Here is a 13,693-nt window from a genome sequence, read left to right as displayed (position 1 = left end):
CTATATATATATATATATATATATATATTATAATGAGTAATTTACATTAAGTTCTGTACTTCAGAGAGGGGTGGTAAATAAATTAGAGAAGAGAGAAAACCTAGAAAACAAATGTCAGGATTCTCAACTAGGGGAGATTGAAGATTTTTTAAAAGTATTTTCTAATAAAATTAAGAACTTAAAACTTATATATCAAAATCTGATTTATTAACTACACCTTGATACTAAGTTTATTTATATATGTGCTGATAATAAAGTAATGTAATTCAATTTTGAAGGTTATTCTGTAAAAGGTCATGCGCATGCACTTTGATCTACCTGTAGTAAAAGGGTTAAACTGACTACTAAAAATTGTTTCAGAATAACAAAAATATATTTTATTTTTTTTCAAATTCAACCATAATATACCTGCTGTAACACTATACAAACTGGGAAATCTTTAGCATATAAAAACAATCACCAGATCAACTTTAATAAAAAAAAAACTTCAAATCTTCTTTGGTTTTCATCATGCTTATAGATGAAATTACTTTTGTTATATGATTTTGTTTACTGTCTTAAGACAACTCTTACCAATGCAAACTCCAGTTCTATTTCCTGGCTTGAAACCTGGCTGACACTGGAAGCCTATATTTTGGGAACAGGTGTAAGAACCAGGTGTATTTAAACACACTTCTGCCTCATGGATACAGCTGTGAGTTCCAAGAGTACACTCATCCAAGTCTAAAAAATAAATCAAAACATTATGTTACATTCTATTAATCCTATAAAAATTTCATATTCTCTGCAATTTGTAATTCTGGACCAAAAATTTATAGTTTTTTCAAAGTCTTAAGGAAAATATTTATCTTTAAATTTATTAATGAAATAACCAGAGTTAGTGATTTTTGTTAAAAATCAACTGAAAAAGTGAGTTAAGAATGAACTGTTTTAAAATGAAATTAGAGAAAGTGAAGCAACTAGAAAATTTTTGAGGACATTTTACAATTGCTTCAGGTTTTTACCAGTTGAAAATGTATAAAACAGAATTTAAAAGTTTTAACAGTTCTTTACATCTAAGTAAGTAACCAAGGATATATATAAAAAAGAGGTGACAAGAAGACGCCTATGTTGTGAAATAAGCTTGAGAACTAGTAACCAAGGTCAGAAGCCTAGTTACATAAAAAACGTTGCCTAGAAACAAGATGAGTGAACTAGTGCTTGTGACAGGTTGATAGATTACTGACCTCAACCCCTTAGAACTAAGAAAGCTACGGAAAAGTTTGGTTTAGTGAGTAATATCGGCACTTTGAGGCAATATCGGTTACAGAACATGGGTGTAGCAGTACAAGTGAATAGGTGGCCGGCTAACACCACTTATCTATAACCAATTACTTGAGAGTTCTGGTTATGGTTTTGGATTAGCCCGGGAATTCCCCTAAAGTATCCAATAGGAACACAGGACTACTTGTGGGTGATGCTGTGTCCTATTTAGTGAGTCGAGATAATACCAAGAAAAGTTAGTTAAAAAACCCATGCCAGAGACTGAAAATCAGTTCTCCCAGGAGTGAAGAGTTCCTAGAAAAACTGAACAATGAAGATGTCAAATGTGGCTAAGACTCCCAACAATCCAACTCTACTGTAAGTATGATTTCTCTCTCTCTTAATTAGCTAGTGTTAAGAACTATAGAAAATATTAAATGTATCTAAGTAAAAAGTGTTTAATTCCAGTATATAAGTAGTTAATCCAGTGTGACTAACGTTTAAAGTTTGTTATGTTTTTGAGAAGTTGTTAAATGTCTAATGAATGTTATTATAAGTGTTCACCATCGGCCTGAGACTCTATTTCTTTAGTGTAACTGTAAACTACCTCGAGTTAGCGACTTGTGGCTCCACTTGTCACGACAAATCCTCCAATAAATAAATTTGGTGTAACAACTAGTTTTAATTGAAACTCCAACAATTAAGCCCACTAGGGTGCTACTTATTACAAAAGAATATGACCAAAAGACAGCCTTGAAAGTTAAAAATCTGCGTTACTGGGATAACTAAAATAACTTCTCTCTCTCACAGTATAACACCTATTAAAATTATTCACTTAAGTGTCATACAATGGGTAATGAAATAGTGGTATAGCTAGTCAGATATGCTGTAAAGACCAAATTTCATGAAAAAAGATATAATACTAACAATCATAGGATTAGTTTTAATTTTTTTACTAATAATAGGGACAATTCAAAGACTGTAAAATGACACAACAATGAATATGATGCTAGAAAGTTCACAGGCTTAGTCTGCCAGTAAAGCTAAAGTACTGCAAAAAATATGTAAAATTCATTTATGTATAAAATAAAGTAAAATATAATAATAGTGCTAATTTACTGATGTTCTTAATACAATTAATACTCCTTTTTTTAACTATGAATACAATCCAATAGTATGGTAAGTATAATTTAGTAAATTTTCCAAAAGAAACAAAAAAAAACCATTAACAAGATTGACATAGTGAATGTGAATCAATCACTGAAAATGACTACCCTTATGAAAAGGATTCACCTGAACTTTGCTTGTTGAATGCCTGTAAATCCTGTTATTTACCTATAACTTACCTAAAGGTAATTTACAAGATCTTGGATAGGTAGATAGGATATTGAATTATTTTTGAATTGTATATGGCAACTGTAGAATACAAGGAAATGCCAATGAACATAATTTGTCCTGTGATATGCCTGTCATTTTAAAACTACAGGAACCTGTAGATGTATACAAAATATTGCAAATCTCACATACAGTGCACAATTACTGTAAATTATAAGTATAACCAGCTGTAAATAATTTGTCCTGAGAAACGTATGTCAGTATAAAATAACATAAACCAGTACGGACTGACTGAATACTTCAAATTACATGTAATGCACATGGTTACCATAAAGTACATAAACCATCAATATATAACCTATCCTTTGAAATTGCTGTGAGTTTAAAATAACAGGAGCTTGTACAGTTAGATAGAATAAAATAACTTGTACATGATGACTTTATCATTGTAACAAATTTGTTATGTATTTATTTTAATATGAACGTTGTTTAGATTAAGTTTGTGTTTAAAAACATGCCTAGCTTATAGTGTTAGAAATGTATTGCAAAACTCCCGCCTATTCTCTAAAGTTGTAGAAGATACTTGAAAGTAAGAGTCAACAATATATCTATATATGTAAAGGTTTAAATATAACTCAGTATTGTTATGTAATCTGAATTTTCTAGAAAACTTTCCCACGCTTATAAATACAGTCAACATGATGTACCAAAGAGAGTGTCTATTAGTAGTTCGCTATAATCAGTGTGCTATAAACTTCAAAAGCTATAACTGTGATTTTTGTCAATCGGAAAACTTAAGATATTTGACCAGGACTACTTATAAATTTCTAACATTACAAATCGTTTAACTTCAGTAGATTCTCATCGGACATTAGTATTTTTACGAAAACATTACCAACTTCAATGGTGGAAAACAGTGTGTGTGGCCAAGGAGACAAAGTTAGCTAGCTTCCCAGCGAATCGTACTTACAGCAACTCATAATTAACTCGTTTATCGTAAACCCTCGATAAGATATCAAGGGAGTTCCAAACTAGAAAGAAGATTTTATATTGTTTGCAAGTTTGTGAAACTTGTGTTTATAAATCTTTGTTTGTAGTAACTATTTGTAATAATTGTTATTGTATAGGATAGTTACTGAAAAGACAGGCAATGACTCTGACATCAGGAATTTGGAAGATAGGAAGTAGAATAAGGCCAAAATGCTGGAATGGGAAACATGGGTTCAGCAGGCCTAGGAACAGGAAGAGAATGGTGAGGTTGAGAAAAATGAGAAACCGTAACAGATAATGAGTTCTGATGCTGGGCCATCTCAGCCTGAGTCTCCAGTGAATTAGGAACACTCCCTAAGACTGTTAAGTGTGACGTACATGTGCATTAGCTAGGAGAGCGTTCTGTCCCAAGAGCAGAGGAATCATGTAAGAAGGGATAGAGCAGAAAAAGAAGTAGGGTCCAATGTGGTAAAAAGAAGAGACTGAACCTCTCCAGAAAACCTCTCTGGACATTATGAAGTGTCTCAGAAATAAGGTGAAGTGATGAGATGTAATGCAAGAGGGTGGGTGGCAAAAAAGAGATTAAGGTATGAAAATTGGGCACTAGAATGGGGGGTAGAAGCGAGTGGGTCTATCCCAGGTAAAAGAAATTCCAAAGACTGGAAATCAAAGAATAGAAATGAAGAATAGATGTAAGCCAGGACAAAATAATCAAGTAGGCGAGAAGGACGAGGCATGATTATACAGATGTGCAGTTCTTCAAAAAATGAGTATGCATTGACCCTAATGTCAGGTGAAGCAGGAAAGACAAAGCAGTCTCGAGTATGGATGTCATATAATAAAGCATGGGAAGAATCAGAAGACAAAAGGGAAATAAAAGAAGATACCTGCAAAATCATGTTAAAAAAGGGATTAGAAGGGTGAGCATTTTCCACCACAGATAAAGCTGTGTCTGGAGCAAACCATGGTGAGGGAATCATCAACATCCTGAATGGACAGGAGGAGGAGACCCAGTGTGCAGGAAGGAACCCACAAAATGTTTGAACAATGGCTGTCACATCCTCCATAGACAAAGACCTCCCAGTAGCCACAACAGACATAGGTGCCACATGAAAATCACTGTCACTATCATTGGATGAAGCAGAAATTAGCATCATTTGAGAATTCATAACTGTGGGAAACACCATAATGAATTTTTATTTTTTTTTCTATAACTAAAAGGAAAAGATAAAATCATGCTGATTATGTGAATCACAAGCGATAAACCATGGAAACTAAAATAATATTTAAATCAATAGGAAACCATCACAACTCCCAAGTAATTGATTAACAATTTTGAAACAGGTTTATTCTAGACAATGTAGAGGAAAAGAATGAAGTTGTTTCAAGTATGAGTGCTTAGGGGAACCTACTGTGCAACGAGGTTGTGTTGGCCCCATACTGGTGGCGGGCTATCGTCACATGATAATGTCATCATGTACTAGCACAGTTCATGTTAACAATGTGTTTTTTTAGGTGGGAATTAGCTCAGTGCTAATGGCAAGCAAATCTCATAAGCAGCTGCACAAGCGATCGGCCTATTCTGTTTGTGAAGGTGAGGTATCATCTTGAAATTAATAAATATTATGCCAACATGATTATTCATTAGGTGTAGGTTACACCTAGTTGTTCATTTCCAAAATTAGAACAGCCTGTTGAATAATGGTAAAGAAAAACGTCAGTGGTTGCATTCTGCCATTTTAAACTCATGTAGTAAAACAGATTTTGGAAATAATATATTTCAATGATTTTAACAGTTATATCTAATTTTAGATCTAACAGTTTTTAATACAACTAGCAGAAAGCCACCCTACAGGCAGCTGTTTGTGCTAGTAATTGCTAATTGTAGTATTCATACTTCTTTGAAAAAATTTAGAAAAAGTGAACATTTTCTAAAAAAGGGTTTTTTGTCTGGGAAGTGCTGCACAGGAAAAGTGTTTGGATTATGCTCTTTAGCCATACGTACATCATTGCATCAAAATGATTTAATGTACAGAGATCAAAATTTTCATAAACTTTACTGATATAAACTGTAATGTTTTTATATGTCAAAAGTGGTACCATTTATTGAAAAAATAGTTTTTTTAAGAACTCCAGTTTCTCAGTACTATATTTAAAAATTACATCAATAAAGATATAATCAAACCCTCACGTACAGTATAGTAAAAGTCATGTTCTTGTTTTGAGAAGAGTACTTTTATTTAAAATTGTGTTCTATTATTTCTAATTGTGTTGTACATACCACAGTTATTTTTCTAACTGTCTGAATCTTGAATATCCAAAATTGCGAAATTTTATATGGATTTTTGTTTGTGGTGCCATTCAATTGATGGTGCAGAAGTTTTGGTTACATACCTAGATACTGACATACATGCTTCATCCATTATAGTAAGAAGATGATCTTAACTGTAATCTAAAATGGGTTATGGTTTTCTAATGTACGTATTTGTAAATACTTCTACTGTTTGATAACATTTCATTCTGCAGAATCTGAAATGACAGTAACTTCATAATGAACATGCAATTAAATTTATTAAAATTATATGGGAACTTACTGTATTCATAGAAGTGGGTTCTACAACAGTTAGTTTACAGATAATAGAAATTGACATATAATTTATAGGAATTCAAAGAAATTCGTTTCAATAAAGTTTAATATACTATTTGAAACCAAAAACTAACTCACCATTACACTCTCCAGTCTGCAGATTTTTATAGTAGCCTAACTGACAATCATCATCTAGAAGTTGGCTCTCTTCTCCCTTTCTGAAGCATTGAAAGCTACCAATAGTGTTATGGCACGTTTCAGTAAGGGCATTACATGCGTGGGTTCCCAATAAACATTCATTTATATCTAAAAAATTTAATATAAAAATAAAACTTATTGTAATAATTTTTAATCTTTCAGAATTAAAATCAACAAAAACTTTTAATGCAGTGGAAATTTAGTAAAGCTATTATTTAATGCTGGATTATTATACAGAACCTAGTAATGTTTAGCATTTCAGGCAGACTGGCCCATTAGGAGATCAGGTGATTTCTTAAAAGGCAAGTATCTTTGACTAGTTTGTGGCTGATGGATGCTGCTACATCATAATTTATAATTTCCATGCACAGGACCATGAATAGTTCACTAAGCATTCTTTGTAATTTAAATAAAATATTTATCAGTCTTTCCCAAAAGAACTGACTCAGTGCCAGGACATTCATATTCCCAATCAATCGCCAATGAACTTGATTTACTAAGCCAGTCCAACACTGCTGGACATATTAATGTAATGAAAAGGCTTTTTTTTAATTCAAATATAACAATCTTGATATTTGTTAAAAAGTGTGTTTAGGAAGAGAAGACTGTACTCGATTACAGACTTCTGTGGATTGAATTTGCCTTAAGTCCAATTGGTTATGTAAGTGAAATGCTGTTGAAATGCTGCCATAACAACAATTGGTGAGTGAGGTCCAGAAATGTACAAAAAAAAAGGATTGAAATGTGGAATACACAAATGAAGTAGAGAATTCTGAGTCTTGCGTAAGAGGCATGATGTCATCAAAACTCAACAGGAGCTTAAGCTATGTGGACACAAAACTTAATGTTTGTTCTGTTCATTGCAGAGGAAACAATGTGATTCAAGAATGCATAATGAATTTTGATGTAAAAGGCTATTTTTAAGTTTGTTAGTTTTCCAATATTGTGAGGAACCAAGTATTCACTGTTGGTTCCATTTAATAATGTTTGGTTGTTGTTGTAGTATTATGCTAGGGCCAATTTTTCTAGATGGATAAGTCAAGTGGCATTTTGATGTTCCTTTATTTTTTGTTTTAATTGATCTGCTGGTTTCTCCATATAGATTTCACTGCATGTAGATAATGTTTGTTTGTCTTCACTTTGTTTTTAATTTTGATACACATATCTCTTAAGGTTTTGTTAGGTTTGAATGACACTTGAATATTAAACTACTTGCGCATCCTTTTGAGTTTGAAACTAAGTTTTAGAATGAATGGAAGAATAATGGTAGTTAGAGCTCTTTCATCTGAGGATCACAAGAGGTAGTTTTTAGTTTGGAAATGAATGAATCAGTAGGGACAATCATTTGTTTGGAAAGTTCTATAAAGTTGTTCTTTTTCTCTTTGAAATTGGTTGTCATTACACATTTTGGTGGTTCAGTCAAAAATTCAGTTAGTGATGCTTTTAATGGAGTGTGAATGGTTAGACTTGAAGTGCAAATACCTGTCAACATGAGTGTTTTTCCTGTAGATTGATGCAGTAAGGTAATAGTCATGTCGATGAAAGAGGATGTCTAGAAAAGAAAGGAGACCATTTTTGTCAAATTGATAATTTGATCAATACAATAAAATAGATATTAAAGGAAATTCTGTATTTTGTTCAGGGTACGAGGGCAAATGTTGAAGGTTTCATCAATATATCTCCACAGGCATAGTTTTAGTGGATCAAAATTTAAGGGTTTAGGTTCAAATCTTCCATATATAGGTCTCTAAGGATTGGGTAGACTATGTGTTTGTTTGAAAAAGACATCTATGAATTGGAAATAGATATTGTTCAGTAGTGCCATGACGGTATTAGCATAGTATGGTTTGTAGTTTGAAAGTGGTATCTTCATTGAAGAAGGTAGGGTTAAGTAGATAGAAGTGCTGGGAAAAATGGTTATGATGTCAGACTCACAAATCAATCTTCTGATTGTTATGTTTAAATCCCTTATTTCTTAAGCTACAGAAACAAAATTTATCCCACAACTTTCTTGATTGTCTTAGAAAAGGTACAAATGGTGACCCTAGCAGAACACACCTACAACAATAGACATATTACCAATTGCAAGCAATGTCAAATATTCAACTCAAACTTTAACAAGCCTTTTTTTATATCAAAATCCATCAACCATCCATTAACTATAATCAAGGCATGGATTTCAATTCAATATGGACTCCTTTCTTCAATAACAAATAGAACAAGCATCTAACCATGGGTCCACACAGCTCAAGTTTCAGTTAAGTTCTGATGCCATAATACCTCTTACCTGAGACTCAGAATTACGTATTCCATTTGTGTTTCAGAATTATGTATTCCATTTGTGTTCTTTCACGTATTTTTTTTTAAATACACACCAAAATTCCACCCACTCAGCTCTCAGTTATGGACATGTTTCAACAATATTTCATATGTGCAACTTAATCAATTTAACCTGATGAGCATCTGCACTAACAGCTCAAAATATCCAAAAATGTCTAAAGCAGATGTAGTCCACAGAAACATCCAATCAAGAACTTTCATACTCACATACCAAGCATTTTTTCTTTTTGGTTCCATATACCTCTACAACATTTAGCAATGAATGTTAATAGCTTGTACTGTATGACCACTATTACTTTCTTATTGCCTTTCTTTTTAATGTTGTAGGGGCAACCCATGTATGTTTTGGTATTGCTATGAGCAAAGTCATTTCATTAAGTTTACTTAATTTTACAGGGCTCATTTTGATATGGTATTGTTATGACAGTGGGGGTCACGTGACGAGTATTATAAAAGATTCGCTAGTGTGTTACGACAGCGGGGTCACGTGACAAATATTCGTTAGTGTGTTGCAACAGCGTTGCGTCAAACGACGCTGGTAGCACGTGTTGAGAGTCTTAGAAGTTTCTAGAACAGGCAGTATTATCGTATATAAGTGCGCTAGACAGTGAGAGAGACAGACGGAGTCGAAGCAATAGTGGAGACAAAGACAGAGACGTAGCAGAGACGAAGCAGGCAGAGAAAAAGAAAGACAGCGGTTACGGTCGGCGGGAACTGAGGATAGCAGACACAGAGATTGGAACTATAGTTTGTGGGAACGGACAATTAAGTCTAAGCGCGATAGAAAGTGAGTGAATTGTTGTGAACTATAGTGTGTGTAACTGTGAAAATTAAGTACATTACAAAGTTGTATTGGGGAAGAATAAACAAGTTTTATAAAGAAAGGACTTGTATCTTGTAAGAATTAACAAGCAAACATACAGAGACGTAACAGTATCAAAACATTTTGAGTATGGCTATGTTTTTCTTTTCAAATGTAGTTGATTGGTTACTAACCAAAACAATACTTATCACCACTTTCAGAAACTTTCACATGCCATTGTTTTCTTCACTTCTGGCAAAATATATCCTCATGACATTATATTAAAAAAATTATGATAAAAACAGTTAAGTAAACAATGTATTAATCAACAATTTGGAATGGTTGCTAGATATATTTAAACAAAGACATATAAGCAAGCATACTGCTTAAATTTGTATGTTAGTTTATTACAATCAAACATTAACACTTCAGATCTTAATGATAATAACAAATATATAAAAAAGTTTTTTTGTTTTGTTTGAAGTTAAGCACAAAGCTACATGAAGAGCTATCTATGCTCTGCCCACCACAGGTATTGAAACCCGGTTTCTGGAGTTGTGAGTCCATAGACATACCTCTGTACCATTGTCTGTACAAAAGTCTGTCCTTAGTACACTGGTTTTGAACTTAAACATGAAAGTTTATGAAGACGTCAAAATTTATAAAAACAAACTGTCAAAAATTAAACTGGCCAAAGTTGATTTACCTTGTTTATTCCAATACAAATTGTCTGATTCTTTGAAAATAAGACATTTTAGTAATCAGTAATGTAGCCTTGTTCCCTCTTAACAACATCTTAAAGATACTATATATGGCATAAAAAATAAATACCTTCACAAGTTCTTTGATCAGAAGCTAGTACAAATCCTGAATAGCAGGAACATTGGATAACAAGACCAGTATCAATACATTTCTGAGAACATGGATTATTTGTTTCACATCTGTCATCACTGTTTCCTAAAAAAATTTAAAATTGTCATCAAAATTTTTTTCATAACATAATTTAAAAGTTACTTCATAAATATACAACGACTGTTTAAAATATTGACATACAAATTTTTGTAGTTAGCATTTATTTATAGTTCCACAAATATGAAGACAACAGATAATTTCAAATGTGGAATGTACAGAAGATATGCTAAGAATTTAAAAAAAAATCACATTTCTTACTTATAAGAAGGTATAAGTTTGAGGAAGCAAACAGTAGAAAAAGAAACAACAAGATATAAGTGATGCATATAATCTACTTAATAAAACTGTTAAATAAAACTTAGTTTATTTCATGTTTATCATAAAGAATCATAAGCCTAACAAGTTATGTACAGCTTACCACAATAATTACTGGTTTTAAGTTTATGGTGTTATTACTCCTATGCTACTAGCTATTTAATATTTTTGTTAATGGAAACAATGACCATTATTAAGTCAAACAATTATGATTAAATTGAAACAGGCTTACTCTAAAGGAGGAAAGGAAAATCCAAATATTAATGGTTTAAGGCTATAGCTTCAGAGTAGCAATCACAAATCTTAATTCTGCATGTATAAACAGCATTTCATAAGAACTTTTGTCTCTCATCTTCCAGCCCAACTAACAAGTTCTGGTATTAAATGAAAGGCCTCATGAGTAGTGACTAATGGGAGACAAAAGACACTTCTGAAATTCTATTTTACACCTCTAATTTGGAATCTTAAATGGACAAATTAAGAGGAATGTGGAAAGAAAAAATATCTGAAGTTTACACATTTTTTATCAAAAATATTAGGCCTATTGGTCTTATGAATACTTAATTGTTTATCATTACTCACAGAAGCTTCCCTACAGAATAAAGGGAGATAATACACTGCAGTTGATGAATGTTTTTCATAACAGGCTACACAAAGGTGGCAAGCCTGAAGATGGGTTGTAATTAATGACTTAAGATAAGTTTCCTTATCTGAAAATGTATTTCAGATAGATACTCACATCTCCTCAGAACAGCTAGCTAATAATTCAAGCCATTGTCAAAATGTTTTTGTACATATGCCAAGCCTTTGAAAAAAACTCCCATCCCTAACATAATAACGTGTATTGCACCAGTCTATGATGTAATTAGCATTAGACTGTAGCCCTCCATTAATAGGAGGGCAACACATCCTCCATATGAAGTACTCTCCTTAAACGCCTTGAGCATACAAAGAGCTTATTTTTGAAAAGTCAAAACAGACACACACACACACACTGGAAGTGGGGGGGGGGGTTGGTTCTGTCGAGATGTATCTATCTGAAATACATTTTCAGGTAAAGAAAATATTAACTTTAGAAATGCTACTTAACTCTTCACAGAACAGGTAGCTGGAATCAAACATTGAGGAGATTGTGGAAGGACTGATATAATGTAACAAAATTTAAAAAATGAGTTCCTTTATAAGAATATAACAACAGAAAACTTATGGAATGTGTCACCCACTCGGGATGGGGCAGCTAGTGGGAGCACCATCTGGTAAGAGAACAGATAAATCTCACAATCTCAAGCAGAGAATACTCTTCACTCAATACAATTGCACCCAACCCAGCTACATAGGTACCTGTTTACAGGGGTAAGTCCAGGTGGGGTGGAGGATAATAGATGTTCAGAGTCACATGGAAATGTCTAACCGACCGTGACAGTGAGAGGTGAAGAGATGGATGCAGTTGAATGAGAGAAGACAGTGTATCACAGAGTATTTTCCACTCATCTGACAGAATACACTGAGAAGGATAGAAAAGGAACCATCCAGAGGAAGAAGGGACATAACAGGAGTGAGAATCCCCCCCCCCAAAAAAAACAACTTCATACATAGAAAGGAAGTGAGATATAGCCTTGGAAATCAAAAGCTCCATATCTTGGAAATATGATTAAGAATGTAAAGCTCACTCAGTAAATGAGGTGCCAGAGACTCCCAAATGGATCACTATGAGTCAGTATTGACTTAGGATACTGGCCAGCAAACCAAAGTGAGCAGACTCCAGAAGGAAGGGGAGGTCATAGCAGATGGTTTCTCCCAGTACAGGATTAGAAGATGCCAAATGTCCATATAGTGGTGAAAATGCAGGTCCATCATGTGCATTCTCCAAGTGAAAACTCTTAGGATTTAGTTTATACAGATAGGTGTGGGCCCTGAAAGATAAAGAGAGCTCCTTAGAGAAAACCTATGTGACACAAGTGTTTCCTCCTGTAAAGTGAGTCTGCAGATGGACAAAGTGTAAGAGCCAAGTTCTCACAAGGCCAAAACTGGGAGGCAGTTTCAGAAACAATTGATTACCAAGCTCTATGATGGCTGGCCTCTTGAAAGAGGAACACCAAGAAGGGGCCAGATGATGAAGAACTCCCCCAGAAACATCTGTATGGAGGAAGGCTGTCAAATGTAGTAATAGTGAAAAATTTGAGACTAGTTATTAAAACCTGAATGCTAGGTTAACAACAATGAGAAACATTCCTCTCAAAGAAACAATAACACTGACCCTCGAACAACAAAATCCAGTTGTATGATTAATAAAGAAAATCAAATTAATGTAAGAAAATGTAATAATTCATATCAGAAGCTCTAACTGAAAACAATTTTCAGAATTTATATCTTTCCATCTTAAAATTAAAAAAAAAAGAAAGTCAAAAATATAATACTTCAGAGTTAACTAAAAGTTGAAAATAATAAGCACAAAAAATTCTGTAATTTCATAAAAAAATAACATGAAATTAGTTACAGTATATGATAAAGATATCAAAAAGCTACAGTATTTTGTGGTAAATGGGATAATGGCAAAAAACAAAGGCAGAGCATACAAAAAAAACAAGATTAATGTTATTTGAAGAATAAAGAATATCAATGTTTGAAAACAAAGTTGTTAGGAGTATTTTACTGTATTTTGCTGGTATTAAACAATATGACATTTTTTAACAAACATTGTTTGATTTCAACTTTCTATAAATGATGAATACTGTTACGACAGTGGAACTCACACGACGCTGGGAGTGTGCGCGTTGGAGTTTCTAGAAGGATCGTGACTTAGCGGGTAACCTCACGAATGACCCAGCATTTGCTAGATGCTCTTATTTTTAGTATATTCGTATAGAGACAGGTATTCGAGTCAAGAGAGTAGTGGGCACCGCAAGTAAAATGTGTTAATCGCTGTGAATTATAGCGTGTGTTTATAAAAGTAGTGAAGTTTAAAGTGACTG

General features: G+C 33.3%; 1 protein-coding gene across 1 annotated transcript in view; it reads right to left on the bottom strand.

Annotated features, from left to right (window-relative positions):
• Window positions 1-13,693, bottom strand: part of LOC106473859 (fibulin-1-like) — a gene marked incomplete at its 3' end in the record, with an annotated part of 48,430 nt that overhangs the window by 4,597 nt on the left and 30,140 nt on the right. Inside the window, exons 4-6 of the mRNA XM_022402255.1 lie at window positions 10,326-10,451; window positions 6,293-6,460; window positions 574-723 (exon numbers count right to left, since the gene is read on the bottom strand). Of these exons, the coding sequence (XP_022257963.1) occupies window positions 574-723; window positions 6,293-6,460; window positions 10,326-10,451 (444 nt within the window). The remainder of the gene's footprint in view (window positions 1-573; window positions 724-6,292; window positions 6,461-10,325; window positions 10,452-13,693) is intronic.

Source organism: Limulus polyphemus, unplaced genomic scaffold (assembly GCF_000517525.1).
Source record: "Limulus polyphemus unplaced genomic scaffold, Limulus_polyphemus-2.1.2 Scaffold6566, whole genome shotgun sequence".
Classification (NCBI taxonomy): Eukaryota; Metazoa; Arthropoda; class Merostomata; order Xiphosura; family Limulidae; genus Limulus; species Limulus polyphemus.
This window is presented reverse-complemented; position numbering and strand designations above follow the sequence as displayed.